Source organism: Rhinatrema bivittatum, chromosome 5 (assembly GCF_901001135.1).
Source record: "Rhinatrema bivittatum chromosome 5, aRhiBiv1.1, whole genome shotgun sequence".
Lineage (NCBI taxonomy): Eukaryota > Metazoa > Chordata > Amphibia > Gymnophiona > Rhinatrematidae > Rhinatrema > Rhinatrema bivittatum.
In genome coordinates, this window is record NC_042619.1 from 301,070,205 (window position 1) to 301,090,512 (window position 20,308).

Consider the following 20,308-nt stretch of genomic DNA (forward strand, 5'->3'; position numbering starts at 1 on the left):
CAGAAACATGAGGTAGACCAAAATTTTTCATAAATTCCTCCCTACAAAGAGAATTTTCCTTTTCTACAGTGTATAGACTTGCAAAAAAATCTCTAAGAACAAATATCTTTGGGAGAAGAAAGCACTGCCCCCGCCCCCCCCCCCCCCCAAGTTTTTAATACCTGCAATGTACCGTGATCCCTGTTGGACCTTAAGATTCGATAGCAGCCTACTAGACACAAATTTTATTTTTATGGGAATAAAGCTAAGAGATTGAATGAGTGCCCTGCTTTACAATGCAGCAAATTATTCAATTTGTGTTGGGCAAAAAAGTATTCTTGCTTATGTAGGGGGAAACGTGACTGTAGCCAAAGTAACATTTTGCTCCTGACTTGTTTATCTAAGGCTAATATATCAGCATTCAGGCTTCTTTTCTTTTTAATGCTGTTGCCTCTCATTACGGATTGTCCTGTCTCCCAATACGATTCTGGATTGTCCTTGTGAATAGCATTGTGGAGCTCATAATCGTGCCAGCACTTTTGTAAAAATTTAGGAAACTTCTTATCTAAAGACAAGGATGGAGGCATTTACCATAAAGAATGGAAAGAGGAGTTTGCACACAGGAGACAGGGCTATAATCACAGATGACCATGTTCTCAATTTTGGAGATGTTCAATCTACTGAACTGTATCTCTGAGCATAATATATAGTTAATATGGGTACATGTATCGTGGGCCCTGGCCTGGTGAGTCTAATCTTTGGAGGTAGTATTTAAAATTCTCCATAAATTAAGGAGTCTCAAATGTGAGCACAAAAAAGGGTATTCTTTATTAGGATTCATAGATTCATCTCTTCATATTGGAAATCTGTCCATACCAGGGCCATAGTACAGTTCAAGTCTCCGCCTAATATGATAGGAAATCCCCTTAATGAAAGCACTTGGGAGACCAATGAGCTGAAAAAAACATGGTCATATATATATTAGGTGCATCACAGAGAATAATTTTTTGGGTGTAAAGTTCCCCTAATAGAATAACACATCTCCCTTCTTTATCCATAATGGACCGTTTCAGACTAAAGCGAACATTTTTATTTAGCAGAATGGCAACCCCTTTACTTCCCGTAGAGCCAGAGACAAAATAGACTTGAGGAACCCACTTTTTCCTGCAGGTAAGCAGGCTGAATTAGCCATGCTGTCTGGGACATCTTCCGGGACGGCTGGGTGGAGCTTAACTAAGCTGACAGAGCTTTGCTCTGTGTGAGGCTGCGTGTCCTTTCCTGCGCGGCGCCATCTTCTCCTCAGTCATCGTCTTCTGTGCTGCAGGCTGCACGCGGAGCTTCGCTCTCTCCTCAGAGATCGGGAATTTTTCTCTTCAAAAACGTCTTTCCGCTCTCGAAGATGCCCCCATGGCTGCCGGGATTCAAATTGTTTGTGCACCAAAATATCAGCTATCGACTGCACAATTATTTGTGCCTCGGCCCAAACCGCAAACAGTCCAAGTACCAGACATGCGGCACGCGGCCGCATGTCTCCCCGGGCTCAGCAGCAGTGTGCTGCCAAGATCACCAGGCTCAAGGAAGGAAAATCAGGGTCCTATGCCCCATCTCTAAGTGCCTATCGGCTCACTCCTCCCCAGAGCCCCGGCTGGGCCACCCCAAAAAATCAAAATGAGCCTTCTCTGTGGGACCCCTGGAGCAGCGAAGAGGCCCAGGGAGTAAAAAACCCAACCCACAGCAACCGCAATCAGCACAGAAAGTGTTGGGAGATGAACAGACGCATCCGCCATTGTGCCCGGTATCGTCCGGTGTGGACCACCAATGCACAAGCCCGATGCGTCACCCGGCACCAAGCACCCACATAAACACATTGTGCATGCGTCAAAGCTGAAGCACAAGGAGGAGTCGACGCTTCGGTGCATCGATGCACGACACGCCAACACACCATCGGGAGGGCGCCTCCAAGGATTCGGCTCCAGTAGAACTGCAAGAAAGCCATCCTCCCTGACTTGGATCTTGTGTTCTCTGATGATCAGGTGTCGGTCTAAGGGTCTTCGAGCTCCTCAGACCACGTCTATTCAGACCTGTCTGTTTCCAGACACAAAAGATCAACCCCACGTCTGCAAGAGCCTCTCTGAAAGCGTCACAGGCCATCTGCTTCGGAGCGTGTACCATTCTGGCCCCGAGGCCCTGATTCAGACATCCTTCTAGCGACAATACCACCTAGGATGCCTCATAGACAATGTCCCAGATCTCACAGATGCTGTCCCAGTTCATATCCTTAGTGGAGGACCAAGGCAGTGCCATGTCTCGCCCTCTTCCAAGGGAAGGCTCCCCCCGAGGTGGACTACCTTCGCCTCCGCAGGAGGACATCAGCCCAGACCAGAAGAGCCTTCGTACTCCGTTTGTAGAGAAGGTGGGTGCCATATTAGGTGCTACAACCCAAGAAAGAGATCTAGGTGTCATAGTGGATAACACATTGAAATCGTCGGTACAGTGTGCTGCGGCAGTCAAAAAAGCAAACAGAATGTTGGGAATTATTAGAAAGGGAATGGTGAATAAAACGGAAAATGTCATAATGCCTCTGTATCGCTCCATGGTGAGACCGCACCTTGAATACTGTGTACAATTCTGGTCGCCGCATCTCAAAAAAGATATAATTGCGATGGAGAAGGTATAGAGAAGGGCTACCAAAATGATAAGGGGAATGGAACAACTCCCCTATGAGGAAAGACTAAAGAGGTTAGGACTTTTCAGCTTGGAGAAGAGACGACTGAGGGGGGATATGATAGAGGTGTTTAAAATCATGAGAGGTCTAGAACAGGTAGATGTGAATTGGTTATTTACTCTTTCGGATAGTAGAAAGACTAGGGGGCACTCCATGAAGTTAGCATGGGGCACATTTAAAACTAATCGGAGAAAGTTCTTTTTTGCTCAGTGCACAATTAAACTCTGGAATTTGTTGCCAGAGGATGTGGTTAGTGCAGTTAGTATAGCTGTGTTTAAAAAAGGATTGGATAAGTTCTTGGAGGAGAAGTCCATTACCTGCTATTAAGTTCACTTAGAGAATAGCCACTGCCATTAGCAATGGTAGCATGGAATAGACTTTTTTTGGGTAGTTAGCAGGTTCTTATGACCTGGATTGGCCACTGTTGGAAACAGGATGCTGGGCTTGATGGACCCTTGGGGCGGATTTTAAAAGCCCTGCTCGCGTAAATCCGCCCGGATTTACGCGAGCAGGGCCTTGCGCGCTGGTGCGCCTATGTTCCATAGGCCTACCGGCGCGCGCAGAGCCCCGGGACTCGCGTAAGTCCCAGGGTTTTTCGAGGGGGGCGGGTCGGGGGCATGTCGGATCGGTGCGGCGTTTTGGGGGCGGGACGCGGCGTTTCGGGGGGGGCCCGGGGGCGTGGTTTCGGCCCGGGGCGGTCCAGGGGCGTGGCCGCGCCCTCCGGAACCGCCCCCAGGTCGCGTCTCGGCGCGCGAGGATTTACTTCTCCCTCCGGGAGTCGTAAATCCCCTGACAAAGGTAGGGGGGGGTCTAGATAGGGCCGGGGGGGTGGGTTAGATAGAGGAAGGGAGGGGAAGGTGAGGGGAGGGCGAAAGCGAGTTCCCTCCGAGGCCGCTCCGATTTCGGAGCGGCCTTGGAGGGAATGGCGGCAGGCTGTGCGGCTTGGCACGCGCCGGCTACACGAAATCGGCAGCCTTGCGCGCGCCGATCCAGGATTTTAGCGGATACGCGCGGCTACGCGCGTATCTACTAAAATCCAGCATACTTTTGTTTGCGCCTGATGCGCCAACAAAAGTACGCGAAGGCGCGCTTTTTGAAAATCTACCCCTATGGCATTTTCTTATGTTCTTATGTAACACAGAAACATGGAAGGTACCAGACAACATGCAGAGGTCCTAGGAATTCTAAAGATATTTGAAACACCAGCGAACCAAAAGCCGTGCCTTCACATGTTGTTTTGGATGCGATTATGACAAAAATATGGGAGTCTCCGTTTTTGGGACTGGTGACCTCTAGGAAAACAGACCTTAAGTTCCATATGAGGCACTCTTCTTTCTACAGCAAAGTGCAGTTGCCACATTTGTCTGTAGTCGTAGAATCTGCTATGAAAAGGGCCCAAAAATCACGCCTCCACTCCAATACCCATCCAGGGCATGACTCAAAATACCCTGGATGACTTTGGAAGGCATGGATTCCAGGCGGGGATGCTAAATGCTGAGATCCAACAGCATCAATTTTATTTCACTCAATACCTTTGAGTGCCTGCAGTCCCTCAAGCCCTTCGTCACCAGCTTGCCACAGCAGTTCTATAACCTGGAGGGAAGGTCTGAGACATCTGTTACGTACGATCTATGAGGTGTTTGAGACATCAGCTTGTACCACGCAAGAGGTATCACCGCCCATAAGATGGTGTGGCACAGGTCTAGTGCCATTCGTGAAGACGTTCACGAGAAGTTGGCAGATCTCCCTTGTCTTCAGGACAACCATTTTGGGGACAAGCTCTGTGAGACGGTGGTACAATTGAAAGAATAGAACATTGCAGTACTGTCCCTGGCATCCCCGAAGGAATAATCTGCGTCAGAAATACTATCCGGGCTACAGGAAACCCTAGTTCCAGAAACGTCCTTTCCGACCTTATCTGGCGAACCGCCCACTGGCTCCCCCCCCCCCCTCCGGCGAGAACTCGGCCACAGCAGCAACAGGCCAGAAGTGAACAAAGGAGCTAAAGACAGCAACGCCTGCCACCGGCTAGCAATAACACAAAGCCCCAGCAGGGTTTTTAGAGACACCGGGGCCACTTTTTCCGCTATGTACAGATCTTGGGAAGCTATCACCTCCGACCGTTGGGTCCTCCCCATTGTCAGGGAAGGCTATTCCCTATACTTCAAGACCACACCCACTCTTCCCTGTCGAGTGAGCCAGCGTAAATCCACCTTGGAGAACCTTCATTGCTTAGAAAAGTAGGTCTGTGCTGCTCCAGCAGTGCTCAATCCGGATTCCCAGGTCACAGCTGGATCAGGGATTCTACTCCCAATACTTCCTCATTCCCAAAAAATCTGGAGGGCCGTGCCCCATCTTAGACCTCAGAGCCCTCAACAGGTTTCTCGAGAAGGAGAAATTCAAGATGAAGTAGCTCAAATCCGTCCTTCCCTGGATCTTGTTTACAATGAATGGATTTTAAAACCGTTCATTGTAAAGCTCTGTTAGCTGCATTACCAGTTCTGTGGAAACCGATGTGATGTTCCGAACGAATGTCGGTATATAAAAATGTTAAATCTCAAGGATGCTTACTCACATATCCCTATGCAATACTTTGTATTGGTAGTGTCGATTGTTGACCTGCTTCCAGGTCAACAGTAGCGAAGAGATCTACTTGTGGGGCCTCCCACAAGTAGATCTCTTTGCTACTGAGAGCAATAGGAAGGTGCAAGCATTCTGTTCAGTGTACCTCAGTCAGAACCATCTGGCACCGGATGCATTCCACATATGGACAGGAGGACTTCTCTACGCTTACCCCCTAATACCACTCATTTCAAGAACCATACAGAAGTGTATGATGGACTTTGCAGACCTCATTTTGATTGCTTCACTGTGGCCCAGACAACCATGGTACTACGTCTCTCTACCAAACTGCCCATTCTGCTGGGCCACAGAACAGTTCTACTGTCACAGGACAGGGGCACTCTGCTTCACCCATTGTACTCCTCCCTGCACCTCAAGGCGCAGAGATTGAAAGGGCAGTATTGTCACCTGTGGCTGCCCTCAAGAGTCCAGGATGTGCTGATATCATCCCGGAAGTTCTCCACCAAGCGCAACTATCAAGCTTGATCTGATGCCAAGGTTATAGACCCCTTCTCTTACTCCCCAGAACAACTTTTGGAGTACCTCCATTCCCTCTTTCAGGCAGGGCTGGTGATGGCTTTGGCGAGAGTTCATGTCAGAACGATTGCAGCTTATCACCCCCACCAAGGTCTACTGATATCCAACCATCTCCTAGTCTCCTGCTTAATGAGAGACATCCTAGGACTCAGACCACTGATGCACAAATCACCAGACCCTTGGGATCTCAGTCTTGTTCTAGATCAGCTCATGCTTCAGTCCTTTGAACCCCTAGAATCTACTAATCTGAGAGATCTCTCCTGGAAGGTGCTATTAATTTCTCTGACCTCCGCAAGAAGGGTCAGTGAGTTAGTCACTACTCGCCATACCTGGAATTCCATCACAGCAAGGTTACCTTGCGGACCCACCCTTCTTGCCCAAAGTAGTCTGTTTCGCGCACAAACCAAAGCATCACCCTGCCAACCTTCTTCCTGAAACTACACAAAAATGGAGAGGCGGCTACATGCGCTGGACTGCAAATGAGCCTTGGTGTACTATAAACAAAAGCAATCCGAAACCAGAGCCCCACAACTCTTCATTTCCTTCAACCTGAATGCTCCTGGTCTTTCGGTTTCCAAAAGAACTCTCTCAACATGGATTTTGCTGTGCATCCAATACTGTTGTGCTAAAAGATCAGAGAGACTAACCAGTTAGACATCAGGTCAGAGTGATAGCGGCATCAGTAGCCCACTTACATGAAGTCCCGATCCAAGACACATGCAAGGCAGCTACGGTCCTTACTGTATGTGTTCACTACTCACTGCTTAGACCAGCAGGCTACTGCAGATGTAGTGATGGGAAGATACATACTCCAATCAGTGACCACTTAAGAGAGACTGTCCGCTGCCATAGACCAGGTTGAGCCAAAACAGTCACTCAGCCTTTTTGGAACTGTCCAGCTGTTTGCAAGGACTTCTTCAGGCTGTGCTCCCAACCTTCAGCTGGGAACTCCCAAACAGCATGACTAATTCAGACTGCTTATCTGCAGGAAAAAAGCCAGTTTGCTTACCATATACGGTGTTTTCCATGATAGTAGGATGAACTAGTTATGCTGACCTGCCCATCTCCCCGGACAGTTTCCACCTTATGCTTTGCAGATACACTTTGGGAACAGACTGAGAAGATGGCGCCACATGGGAAAGGACGCGCAGCCTCACACAGAGTAAAGTTCTGTCAGCTTAGTTAAGCTTCGCCCGGCCACCTGGAAATCCCAGACAGCATGGCTAATTCATGCTGCTATCTGTTAAACACAGTTTATGGTAAGCAAACTTGCTTTTCTTTTCAATTTTTGATGTTCCACATAGTTTAAATGCGTTTCCTGCAGGAACGCAATGGAGCATTTAAGCCTACTTAAATGACTAAAAAGCTTTTCTCTTTTTGATAGGTGTGCCTAAGCCACCTATGTTCCAAGTGATTAGCTTTAAAGTAGACATTTTTACTCATTAAAAAGAGAAAATTAAAGTAAATCGAAGAATTTTCAATCAACTTTAACTCTCCCATAGCTATTGCGGGATGGCAAAATAGAAAAAATAAATATGGATTCACCCAAAATTCAGAGGTCTCCTAGTGAAAGAAATATCTTGAAATGTTTCTCCAGAGAACAAAATTTCTCAGCAGTTGTCCATCAATGGCTTTCAAGACCCTCAGAAAACCTTGCTTCCATTCCCCCCCCCCCCCCCAAAATATCCACATTTAACAAAACTATGAACTGTGGCAAACTTTAATTGCTACATATATCAGGGAACATAGATGAGTAGGGTGCCACCCCTATTAAAAAACCTTGGTTCTTGAAAATGATATAGTATAAAACCCAAAGTAAAGGATCAATATTATCCAATAGAATAATGGAAAACCATAATCATAGCTAAGAATTAAACTCACACACACAGTCCAATTATTGCAGCAAACAAAAAACAAGAGGCTTTAAGACATTCGGCTTTTCCATATTACTGCATTGCAGAGAAAACATATTTTCATAATTCAAAGATTTGCAATGTTAAGCAGAAGGATATATAAAACAGCTGCCACAACGGCATAAACAGCGCTTCATCACTGTGGTATCCAGTTGAAAATACATCTTTAAATCACTCATTTTCATCCAAGGTAGAGTTATTGGAAATCGAAATTTGCAGAGTGTGCTTCATTTCTTTCGCAGATTTGTAGAATAAAATCTTGCCCTCAAAGCAGACATGAAGCTTTGCCGGGTATTGCAATTGAAAACAAATCTTACTTTTATACAGGTCTAAACAAATCGTGGCAAATTTCTTCCTTTTAAGAGCCACCGTGCTGGAAAAATCTTGAAAGATTAAAATTTTGTGGTTTTCAAACGAGTACTGTTGTCAAAACTTGCTGGTTTTTTGCTTATGGCTCAAAAATTTCACACTCTAATGCATGCTGGAAAATAGCCATTGCTATTAATTGCATCAGTAGCATGGGGTCTTCTTAGTGTTTGGGTAATTGCCAGGTTTGGCCTCTGTTGAAAACAGGATGCTGGGCTTGATGGACCCTTGGTCTGACTCAGCATGGCAATTTCTTATGTTCATGCTGTTAGATGTCTTGGGGCCCACTCTATGAGCATGTTCAATTTGTACCTTACCTGTCGGATCAGGCAATTGCAATGCATGAGGAAACCAATCTTGCCAAGGCCTCAACCTTGTAAGGAAGTCAGTAGTCCAACAATTCTCAAGTTCTTTCGGCAAGATCTATTCTCAGGATCGTCTGTTTTTTTTTGAGCTTGTATACATACTTGCTTCTCCAATTTAGCCATTTTATTAGCCATATCTGACGTGTCCTCTGCCATCGAAATCCTTGCTTCCGCATCCTTCATCCATCTGCCAGAAGAGCAAGTTTGCTTACCGTAAATGGTGTTTTCTGTAGATAGCAGATGAATTAGTCATACTGTATGGGTACGTCCTACGTGCCACTAGGTAGTGGAGCTCTTAGTCTAGTAAAATCTTTTTAGCCAGGAGCTCCCTCCCTCCTGTAACCTGACAGAATTACCTCAGGCTCCTCAGTCAGTATCAAAGCAAGGTAGGTGTGCTAGAACTGTCCGGGGAGGCGGGCGGGTCAGCATGGCTAATTCATCTATCTACGGAAAACACAGTTTACAGTAAGCAAACTTGCTCTTTTCACATAGATAAGCAGCTGAATTAGCCATGCTGTATGGGAGACCCCAGCTAACATATTGAGCAGGTAATGTGTGTAACGTTTTTTGTTGGTTTTTTTTGCTCAATACGATGAAACATAGTGGACAGTTCCTATGAAGGCTGTAATTATATAGAATCTGTGCTCTTCTGAAGGATAGTCCGCTCCACTAGGGCAACATTCGCCGTTTGTTTATCTAAACAATAGTGGGATGTGAAAGGCGTGAAGTGATGACCATGTCACCACTTTACATATGTCTGATAGGAACTTGATGGAGAGAGGCTATCGAGGCTGCCATGGCACGCAGCTGAGGCGCCTTAGGTGTTTCAGATAAAGTTTGTGACATTTGATGATAACAAAACTGTATACAGTTCGATATCCATGTGGATAAGGTTCTTTTTGTCACAGGACGCTCTGGAACGGTTGGATTAAAAGAAAGAGTTGTGAAGGTTAGTTGGGTGAAAGCGTGCGCCTTTTGTAGTAGGCTAGTGCACGTTTGCAATCTAAAGTATGTAACTTTTTCTCATTAGCATGAGGTTTAGGATGAAATATGGGCAAGGTAATGGTCTGGTTACTATGGAAACTGGAGATCACCTTTGGTAGAAATTTAGGGTGAGTGCATAGTCACCTTGTCCTGGTGAAATTGCAGATAAGGAGGGTAGTGAAGTAAGGCCTGTTATTCACTAACTCGTCTTGCAGACGTTAAAGCAACCAGAAACAGCACCTTCCAGGAAAGGTGGTGAAAGTGACAAGATTCTAAAGGTTCAAAAGGCGAAAGCATCAGCTGTTCGAGAACTATGTTAATGTCCCATTGTACCGGTGGTTTGTGTACAGGTGTATGGAGGTGTAATAACGCCCTTTATAAACCTGGATACTAAGGTATGACATGAAATAGGCTCTCCATCTAGAGGTGTGTGATAAGCTGCTATAATGCTTAAACGAACTCATAGTTATGATGTAGCAAGGCCCTAGCTGTAAAGCAGATGGAGATATGAGAGAAAGCCGTTCAGGTGAGCAAGCTAATGGGTTGATACCCAGCGATGCACATCAGGACGTGTAGTGAGACCATTGTCTCTGGTAATTTATCCTGGGTGATATATTGTTGTCTTACAGGAAACTGTCCTGAAGAGTAGGAGAAATGCTTAAGCGTTAAGTGAACCTTTCAATCTCCATGTCGTGAGGTGTAGGGAGGAGTGAAAAGGGTGTAGTAGTGTTCCCTTGTCTTGGGTGAGAAGCCTTGGATTGTCGCCCAGGGGAATTAGGTTGCGGATTGATAGGCGCAGTAGGTAACTGTACCATGGTCGCCATGGCGATGCTGGCGCGATTAGGAACAGATCCACTTGGTCCTCAATGCATCTCTGGATTGTGCGAGAGATGAGTGGAATCGGAGGGAAGGTGTAGAGGAGGCCATGAGACTAACTAATGAGAGGCATTTGGAGCGAGTCTGGGCTCGGATATACCGAGCAAAGTTCTCTAGTTTCCTTTTGCTCTCTGTTGCAAACAGAACGACTGTAGGGAGACCCCACCTTGTGAAAGTGTTTTGGTTTTTTTCAGCTACTTCTTGATGTAGGTCCCATTGGTGGGGTCGAAAAATTCTGCTGAGCTTGTTCGCTCTGGAATTGTGAATTCCCGGCAGATACGTTGCCTGTAGTGAGATGGATCTTTGAGCCCTCTCAGCAATTGAACTGCCTCCTTGCCAAGGTTCTATGAACCGGACTTTCCTTATTTGTTTATATAGAACATGGTCACTTGGTTGTCCATGTGTACCATGACTGTCTTCCCTTGTAGGGAATCCTTGAAGGTTCTAAGTGCATTTCTGACCGGTTTGAGCTGCAGAAGATTGATATGTAGTGTATGTTTGCACGAAGTCCATAGACCTTGTGTCTATAATTTGTCCAGATGAGCTCCCCCATCCACTGGGGGATGCATCTGTGGTGAGTATCATCTGATGTCGAAGGGTCTCAGAGGGGAACCTGTCGATAGTGGGAGTAGTCGCCATTGCAGGTTTCTTTCCATGCTGCTGGTAAAGGAAATGGGTATGGATAATGGAAGTAGGGATTGAGTTCATTGAGTTTGGAGATCCCATTGTAGGCGGCGCATATGCTGGCATGAGTGTGGAACCAGGTAAATGGCTGCCACCATATGTCTCAAAATAGATAAAGTTGTAGCCAGCGTGGAGAGAGCTACTGCTCTCGGGTGTGGTAGGCAGCCCTGTCTTGTATAGTATCGATGTAGGTTCCTATTAACGGTAAAGTTTGTGTGTGCTGCAATTTTTAACGTTTCATAGTTGATTAGGAGCCCGAGATTGCCTAGGCAAGAAATTGTTGGTAGAAGATTCTCCTGTAATAGCGGTAGATTGGATGCATATGCCTGTTGCACAGGTAATGCAATCCACGGGATGATGGATTGAGGGATGGACTGGAGAGAAGTCCTTCAGTATTATTTTATGGATGCCCCCTTTTTTTTTTATCCTAGTTAGAGGGCCGAGGCTGAATATTGATGTTGCTATAGAGATGGACATCAAGGAGATGTTGGGAAATGAACTGCTTTTCTCTGTTCCCCAAGGCTTGTGGTCTGATCGGTGAAATGAGCTCCGAAGAAATGGCTGGACGACATGGGAAAAAATGCCCAGTTGTCGTGAAATAACATGTCATGTGGCACTAGTACGTGAGCCTGGAAGGCTGTCAAAGTCTTAGAATAGACTTAGAACCTTCGGAGCGAAGATCAGCATAGATAGGCACGATGCAAGTTGGTGGTTTGCATGCGGTTTGAGAGTCTGAGATGAAATGGACCTCCTTTTTCCTTTTTTTTTTTTGTCTTTGAAGGACTTCTGGTGTTCGTGCTGCGGAGAGTTGGAATGACTTCCGGACTCACTAGACGTTTGCATTGCCAACTGAACCACCCCAGAGTGATATGGAAGGAAAAACGTTAGTATAGAAAGACGAATCTTCCATTTGTACTACTCACGATGTGACAATGCCAGGATATCTGCACGATAGATGTTAAGTGGTGGAGAGCCGAAGCTGCACCGTGACATCCTGACAGGATGGACATTGAGGAGATGCCATGAAAAGCGAACTGCTGGTTACCTGTTACTAAGACCTTGTGACTGCAGCAGTGAAATCAATTGTCGAACAAGAACTGGACAATCTAATAAGTATGGCCAGCTGTCATGCTAGTGCACAGCATGGAAGATGTTCGACTGTCAAGGTATCTGCCCGAGCCTCAAAGGAGATCTTAAAGTTCTTGGACTGAGTTCAGGAAGAACTTCCCCTTTCTATTGATGCCAAGCTTTCAAGACAAGGTCAGGTGGAAAATGAGCCTTTTTTTTTTTTTTTTAACTTATGGTCATCCGGCATTAGTGAAAAAACTGTAGTCAGTAGACAATATATATTGTCGATTGCAGTGTCATCTAGTGAGCTGAAAGTCGAACGTGCTTCAAGTTGACATTACGAGACGTTGGGGAAGTAAAAGGGGTATCTTAGGAGAAGGTACCTCAAGGCCATTAACCGGGAGTTGTAACCAAGTTATTGGTGCAGTAGGAAACTTGAAATTGCATCCAGTGTAGCATGTCATCACGGTTTAGCGGCATGCTCTCGGTGTTGGCCAGGATCTGTAGCTCACCCTATGGACTAAGTAGTTGGAGTTTCATGGCTGCGGACGATCCGGGCTTCAACATGCCCACCTTCGGCTTTTATTTATTTATTAATTAATTTTTTTAAAGATCCGTGCTGGCGGACACCGGCTCTAGAGCACTTGGTTCTGGTGCCGATGACGTGGCATGGCAGATGCTCCTGATGCCTCTGCGCGCAGCGCTCGCAGCACCCTCTTGGTGCGCTCAGCTGGCTATGGTCGGGCCGATGAGGCAGTGAGGTTACTCTCCCTGGAGTCTGGGTCTCAGCGCGCCGGCTGACACCTCGGCGCGCTGGTCAGTACGTCTGCGTGAGTGCAGTCACATGGATGCATCAGCACGCTCGCATGGCCTTATCGACGCATTGGCTATCTGATGCCCGAAATATGTGCTCGCGGCAGCCTCATGGGTCAGCTTCGGTGGCCTCATCAACGTGTCGGCAATGTAATGCCATTTGTGATGAGTCGGCGTGCCGGTATTCCCATGGGTGTATCGGGACGTCCGGGGCCGCGGTGATGCGCCGGTCCTCTCACCAATGACTCGGCGGCTGTGCCGATATGTCTTAACGCTGGCTATCCCAGATGCGCATTGGTGTGCTGGCGCAAGCTGCGTCAGTGAGCCGGAGAAAAAGCTTGGGCAAGTGTTAGTCTGCCCGCAGCTGCATCGATGCGGCACCGGTGTCGTCAAATTCTCGGTGCATCAGCGCCGCTGTCGACGCTGAGGCTCGTCTCTGCCTGTGTTGATGTCACCGCACGCCGGCACTCGCATCAAACGGTTCGGCTCCTGTGTCTTCTCGGTGCCGTTAGTCATCTACTTCGTTTGGTTTTTTTAACCTGCACCGGTTTAAGTCTCGGTGCTACAGTTGTGTTTTGGCGCGTTTGGATTGACAGTGTAGCTTGTTTGAACTAAGCTGCCTGTCCTCAGTTTAGCAGAGGAACTGTGTCCCTCCCCTGACTCAGCTTGGTGCCAGCCCTGTCCATTGGGGGGGGGGCAAACGAGATTAGCCCAGGTAGTGAATAGTCTGGGAGGGGGAGGGGTGCCCTGAGATGCTGCAGGAGGATCTCAGTAGGGCAACTTATGAAAAAATGTTCTCCTCTTCTTTTTTTCTGTTTATTCGATTTTGATGTTCCTTTCCTTCATTAGTTATGATCTGTGTAGGTTCTATTCTTAGTTTTTACTATTTATTTGTAGTTAAGGAAAGGAGAGTAGTGCGCGGAAAAAATCAGATTGAGGAGCCTGAGGTAATCCTGTCAGGTTACAGGAGGGAGGGAGCTCCTGGCTAAAAAGATTTTACTAGACTTTGAGAGCTCCGCCACCCAGTGGCACGGAGGATGTACCCATACAGCATGGCTAATTCAGCTGCTTATCTACCTGAAAATCAGATATCGAATCCTTCAGTTCTATGCTGTTTAGATTAATTTTATCCAGTTTTTGATCCAAGGCATTTACCACCACCGAAGTTAGTGCAGCGATAACTGCACCATCAAGCACCAGAGGGCTGAATGAGTCCTATCTGTCAGCCATTTTGTCTTCGGCTTGTTTTGTCTTTTTCCTCCTTTTGTCCACGATTAGACATCTCTGGGTCAATCTGGTAAGCAAACTGATGTAAGAAATCTTTAGGGTCCCAGACCATGATAAAATCAGCGATAGCAAGGAAGATTAGGTAAGAGATTGTAGGGGTGTGCCAGAGCTCTTCTGCAATACAACGGCTCACCACATCACGTGACCCCCAAGATACTTTTTAAACTTTTTCCCTTTTCCTTTTTTCCTTGTCTCCATGAACTTGGAAACCCAAGTACTTGGTTTCCTCATGGTGCAGATAGCAATCATGCAGGTTTCTTTACATACCCTGCCAGTGTGCCTGAATCCCCACCAAGGAAGGGTCTTAAATCAGAGGGGCACTTACTTATGTATTCAGTCCCTGTCTCCTGGTGGGTGCTCTCTGTTTGCATGTATTGCAAATGCTGCTGGGGTTGTGGCTGAAGACATTTCTCCTGGGAGCTGAGCTGAGAACATTTCATACAAAATGACAAGTGACTTTTACTGGCATGGGTGGGATTCAAATTTGTAATCTAAATACAAAAGGCTTTTATAGCTGGTGTTAGTATAGAATAAGCACTGTTGGTAGTCTTGAGGCTCCCACCTGAAGGAGAAAGGGGATATAACAGGTGATGGCTAAATCGCATTCGCTGTACCTGGGGGTTCTTGGCATTAGAATAGCAGGGGGTGTCGTAGGACTGGAGTGAGATGAATCTTTGTACCTTCTTTCTTCTCACATGATTCTTTGCTAAATCTTTTCCTGTATCATTTTTTCTATAAAATTCTTTAAAGATGACTTGAATAATTTTTTCTCTCTGACGTGTCTAAAATCCATCTGGACATCAGCTGACCTCATGCTGTAACAGTTTCCATTCCCTGTGTTCTCTGCCTCCCATTTACAGAACTGCACCACTGTCTACATCCAAACATTATGTTCCTATTGTCCTCTCACATGCCTAGTTTTTCTGCTCTTTAGTGCTTTGCTGCCCCCCTGATCCCTCTAGTGTGGTGTATTTTACCTATTCCTTTTTTTTTTTTTTTGCAAAGCTTGCACATTGAACTTCAAACTAGCTTTAACCCTTTATTGCCTCAGCACTGTTATAAAAGGTTACATTTGTTACTGAAGTGGCCCTAATTGCATGTGCTTAACCTGCTGCTGTAGCAAACTAGGCTACTCCTCACTCCTTTTGAACAGCTTTTGTTCTGTACATTGCTGTTCGTTTGTATATAGTGAAGGTTATCACACCAGTAAAATTCTTTTTTAAGGTTTAGAAATGAGAATATGTTCCTCTTGAACTTTTCAGGGCTCTTGGAGGATTTTGCTGGCCATACTCCGCTGATTTCCTTCAACGAAGCTTTGCAGTACTTCCAGACTGCTGACCTTTCTGACTGTAGGGTATGTCAGATCCTAACTTGCTTCGCTACTTGGGGACAGACCACACCTGTCTGTAACTGGAAGCATCTATCCTGAGCTAATCTCTTGCTGCAGTTGTACAACAGATTATCATTAGCTGACAGAATTAGAATTTAGTTATGCATTGCAGCAGTTATAACTGTAAGCAGCTTGCTGGGCAGACAATGGACCACTTGGTTTTTAGCTGCTGTCATTACTATGTAAGTGGTGGTTTATGGAAATGTCTTCTTTGAAAACTGTGTGTATCTGCAGATACAAGATTGTCCAGAGAAATAAATGCCTTTGTGTTGGGTTAATGTGCTACCCAGGAGTGCAGTACATACCACTGCTGTGTGCCTCTGGTACCCCAATTGCATAAGGGCTTGAAAAGGGCATGGTTGATGTTGGTCCACGCCAATATGTAGAAATAAAGATCCTAAAACGAGCTTTAGGTAAGCCATTTTATTGGATTAATTTAATTCATTTGTGACTAGTTTTCAGAGTTATGCCCTCTTTATCGGATCAATGAAAAATGAGCTACGTATGAAGTTGCACCCACACAATAGCCAAAAATATATTTAATCGAATCAGTTATCACCTATAGCTTTTGTTCTTTATATTTCTACAAAGGGAAAAATAAATTTTACTAATGAGTTAGAGTTGGATTAATTGAGGCACAAGTGAATGTGATATTTGTAATGCTACATAGATTATCAGTGGCAGCACTAGAATCAAAACTCGTATCCTGTGCTCCTGATTCTGGATTTCATGCCGTAACCAGTAGATCATTTCTCTTCCTCTACCTATTGGCAAATTCCTAGTGCTAGAAATCCATTGTGAGGGATGATGGTTAGCAGAGAACTTCATTTCCAGTCCCTTTTGCCTTTCTTTCCCATGTCCTCAGAGGAAGATCCAGCCAACAATGTACAGGACGGGATTGTCTGCAATTGCCCACTTTCTCTTTGGACCCCCAAGGCTGCATCGGGAGCTTCAGGAAGAGCGGGACTTGGCTCTTGCTATTGCCCAGTGTGAGTATGCACCTTATTTTGTTCTCCTTGGCTGGCCTCCATTATTTTTTTGACTTTCTCCTACATGCTTTCCCCTTTATTTAAAAAAAAAAAAAAAGAAAACTAAACCACATACTGCATCCCGCGTTGAGGTCGAAGGGAAAGATGGGAAATTAAAATAGGTAAAATGACTTGCTCTGGGCAAGATCTATTTTTACTGCTTCTTTATAAACTTTATAAATAAAATAAATCTTCCAATCTGCAGATCTCAGTGGATTACAATAAACATACTCAGTATTTAAAAAAACAAAAAAAAAACATAACACTATAATATCGAGATGTAACATTTTCTAGCGTGTAGCCAGATGGACTCAGGAACAAGAGTTATGCTCCCCTGCCAGCAGATGGAGACAGTCAGATTTCAAAGCTGACATCACCCTAAATAAATACCTGCAGTGACCTCAGCCCTTCAGTATTTCTCCATCTTTCAGCAGATGGTGGACATACCTCTCCCTATGGGGATTGCTGTACTTTTTGGAAGGAGAAATTCTACATTTAAATTGGAGAAAAAAAATTGAGCCCCACTCTCCTGCGGTGATACCAAAAGGTCCTTCCTCCAGTTGAGAATTCCTGAGGCAATTTGAGATCCCTCAGAGGTGTGCCTTGGTCCGGTGGCCGGTTCCCGGCATGGACTTTGCTTAAGCAGCTGAAAGGCAACAGGTGCAAGAAGCCGAGTGTGGTGGTGACTGTCAAAGCCCTCTCCCCCTGCAGTTCGACACTGTCTCTGTACTCAACTGGTAAGCACTGAGCCCAGGTAACTTTAAAAAAAAAAAAAAAAAAAAAAAAAAAAGAGATTTACCTCCCGATTCAGAGACATTTGGAGAGGTTTCAGTAAGACTTTCTCTGCTCTCCTTGCTCAGTGTGCTGTACCGACATCGTTCCCGATCCCGTTGGGGTAAGGGGAAGTGGGCTTACGAGCAGGTTGAGCAGTCCCCCGGTGGGCTAGGCCCCACTTTAGGCTTGGTCATCACACCGTGTGGTAGGCCATTGCAGCGCCATCTTGCACACGTCTCTGTGTGTGCCATATTGCACTCCATAGAATGTTGGTATGCACAGTGCATTGGCTCTGCAAACGCACTGTGTACATAATGTTGCTCGCGTACATACGGGCACAACCTACTAAGCGCAGAATACAGGTAAAGCTGGGCGCGTGGGCTGTGCATGCGCCTCACTGTGTCCTACCTAGGTGCCCAAAATCTGCGCACATAAAATTTTAAGCACGAATCAACAGAAGAGACAGTTTGCCGCCGCCAATGACTCTGGCAGCCAAGAAACATAAGCCCTTTTATCTCTGTGCGGCTTGTCATATTAGGGCTTCACAGTCTGACCTGGATTCCAACTTATTTCAGCACTGTGAGAAAGCCCAGGGAGAGTTGGCCTCCCTGGACTTTGCTAAGCCCAGCTCCTCCCATTCAGAGGATGGGTTAGCCACAGCCTTAACTGTAAGCACCCTGGAACTGGATCATTCATGGGAGAGGGAAATTCAGCGGCACATACCGCAGTACCTCTTGGGCTAGGCATGGACCCAGCTGCCTTTTCTTGGGTGGAATTTTTCCAGGGCCTTCAAGCCTTCGTACAGGCGCAGTCTGCTACCTCGCTTGCCCCTGTCCAGACATAACCCCAGCCAGTAAGCACTCCCTCTCCCAGTCCTATTGGCAGACCTTGAGGCATGCCTTGTCTCACCAAGAGTATCCCTGGCAAGGTCCCGGATGGAATGGACGAAGAGGAGGATACAGATTCTTTGGAAGATGGGGAAATTCCCCTTGGTTTAGAACTTTATCGGACCATGTTATGGTTTTTCCATAGAGACAAATTGCCGGCCCTGGTTTCCCAGACCCTGAAGATGCTGGGAATTCCTGGGCCGAGCTCTGATGGAACCAAAGAAGAATCCTAATCTGATTTCCCTATGGAAAGCCTCTTGCTACTTTCCAGTACTGGAAGCCATTCAGGAGTTGATTGACCTGGAATGGGATGCCCCAGAAGCAAGTTTTAATAGGGGTCAAGCATTAGAAGCTTTATATGCACTGGATCCGGCAGTGAGAGAGCGTTTGCATTTCCCTAAAGTGGATGTGCTGGTCTGTGCCGTCTCTAAGTGAACAATTATCCCAGTGGAGGGAGGAGCGGCCTTAAAGGATGCACACAATAGATGGATGGAGTCCATCCCTAAACTGGCCTTCGCAGTAGCAATGACCTTACAGATTGCTTCTTCTTGTTCCCTGGTAGCTCATTCGTGCCTACTCCTCTCTTAGGAAGTGGATGACTTGGGGGCAAATTCCAGAGCGGTAATGCAACCCGCCGCTGCCTTTTTAGCTGATGCGGGCTCAGATCTAGTCCATACTTCAGCCAGAGGAGTGGCCTCAGTGGTGGCAACCAGAAGACAGCTTTGGTTGCAGAATTGGTCAGCAGATGCACCCTCCAAGGCAAGTCTTACAAAGATGCCCTTTAAAGGATCTTTCCTTTTTGGAAGCGAATTGGAAAAGTTGGCCTGTAAATGGAGTGAATCTCCATTTCCCCGGCTACCAGAAAATAAGAGAAAGCAGTTACAGCGTCCCTCGCCTATGAGGAGTCAATCCAGGGGCTCCCAACACTTTCATCCCTACAGAAACTCGACATTTTAGAAGTCTTGGCCCTTTGGGAGACCTTAGTCCTTTCTTTTTTTTTTTTTTTTTTTTAGTAATATATTTATTGAGTTTTGAAACAGGATCAACCAACAACACAAAACAAAACACAACATCCATTAATGGAAAACATCCACATCGAGAAAGCTACTGCAGAATACAACCATAACATAGAGCAGATGCAACATACAATGCGTTGAATGCCCTGAACTTTTTTTCCCCCTCCCCTTAGTACCTTCCCTCCCCCCCTTCCTTCCCCCCTCCCTCCCCCTAGATTGCATGGTCTGCAAGAACTCAGCATATCTGAGAACTGCACCAAAATCTCAAGTGAGCTTGGGCTTCCCGCACGTAAAGTCTGGATTCTGGAATTAGTAGTGGAAATAATGAATGCGCTACAAACAAGCGAAGGTGGAGACCTTAGTTAGGAAGCACCAGGGTACCCCAGAGGCGTTGCTCTGCACGGAGGGCTTGAATGAATAAATAAATAAATTCCAGTGCATTACTGACCCGCCATCCATGCTACCCCTTAGCTGGAGATGCCAGGGACGGTGAAGGTTTCAAATAATCCAAGAATGGGGCCCAGATCTCCTCAGACAACTTGCCCCCACTTTTATTTTGATGTTTAAGACAATACATCTCATGAGTACAGAGAGTCAGCATCTGTTTAAACCATTGATCCTTTGTCGGTACATCTGCTTCAAGCCATTTAGTGAGAATAACTTTCTTGCCGATCACCGCTGCTTTCAGAAGGAAGCGCCACATACCCGCCTTTGCTGTTGACCCCGTTAATTGTGAGGCAGTCCCAAACAACCACATGCCCGGCTCCAGGGGTAACGAACAATTCCAGAGTTGTGTACAAAATTGTAATATCTCCTCCCAAAACACCTGTATAGCAGGACAGTCCCAAAAAACATGGTAGTAGGATCCTGGGAATTGTCTACATTTTTTACACAGAGGTGATTCAGAAAGGCCAAATTTGAACGCTTGGACTGGAGTAATGTACCCCTGCCATAAAAATTTGAATTGTGTTTCGCGTAAAGTTTCAATAACAGT

The 20,308-nt window shown here is 46.1% G+C and overlaps 1 protein-coding gene across 3 annotated transcripts in view; it reads left to right on the forward strand.

Annotated features, from left to right (window-relative positions):
* ELMOD3 (ELMO domain containing 3) overlaps positions 1–20,308 on the forward strand; it is a 162,843-nt gene that overhangs the window by 82,662 nt on the left and 59,873 nt on the right. For all 3 annotated transcript variants that reach the window (XM_029604179.1, XM_029604180.1, XM_029604178.1), the window contains 2 exons: positions 15,482–15,573; positions 16,475–16,598. In XM_029604179.1, coding sequence (XP_029460039.1) covers positions 15,482–15,573; positions 16,475–16,598 — 216 coding nt within the window. The remainder of the gene's footprint in view (positions 1–15,481; positions 15,574–16,474; positions 16,599–20,308) is intronic.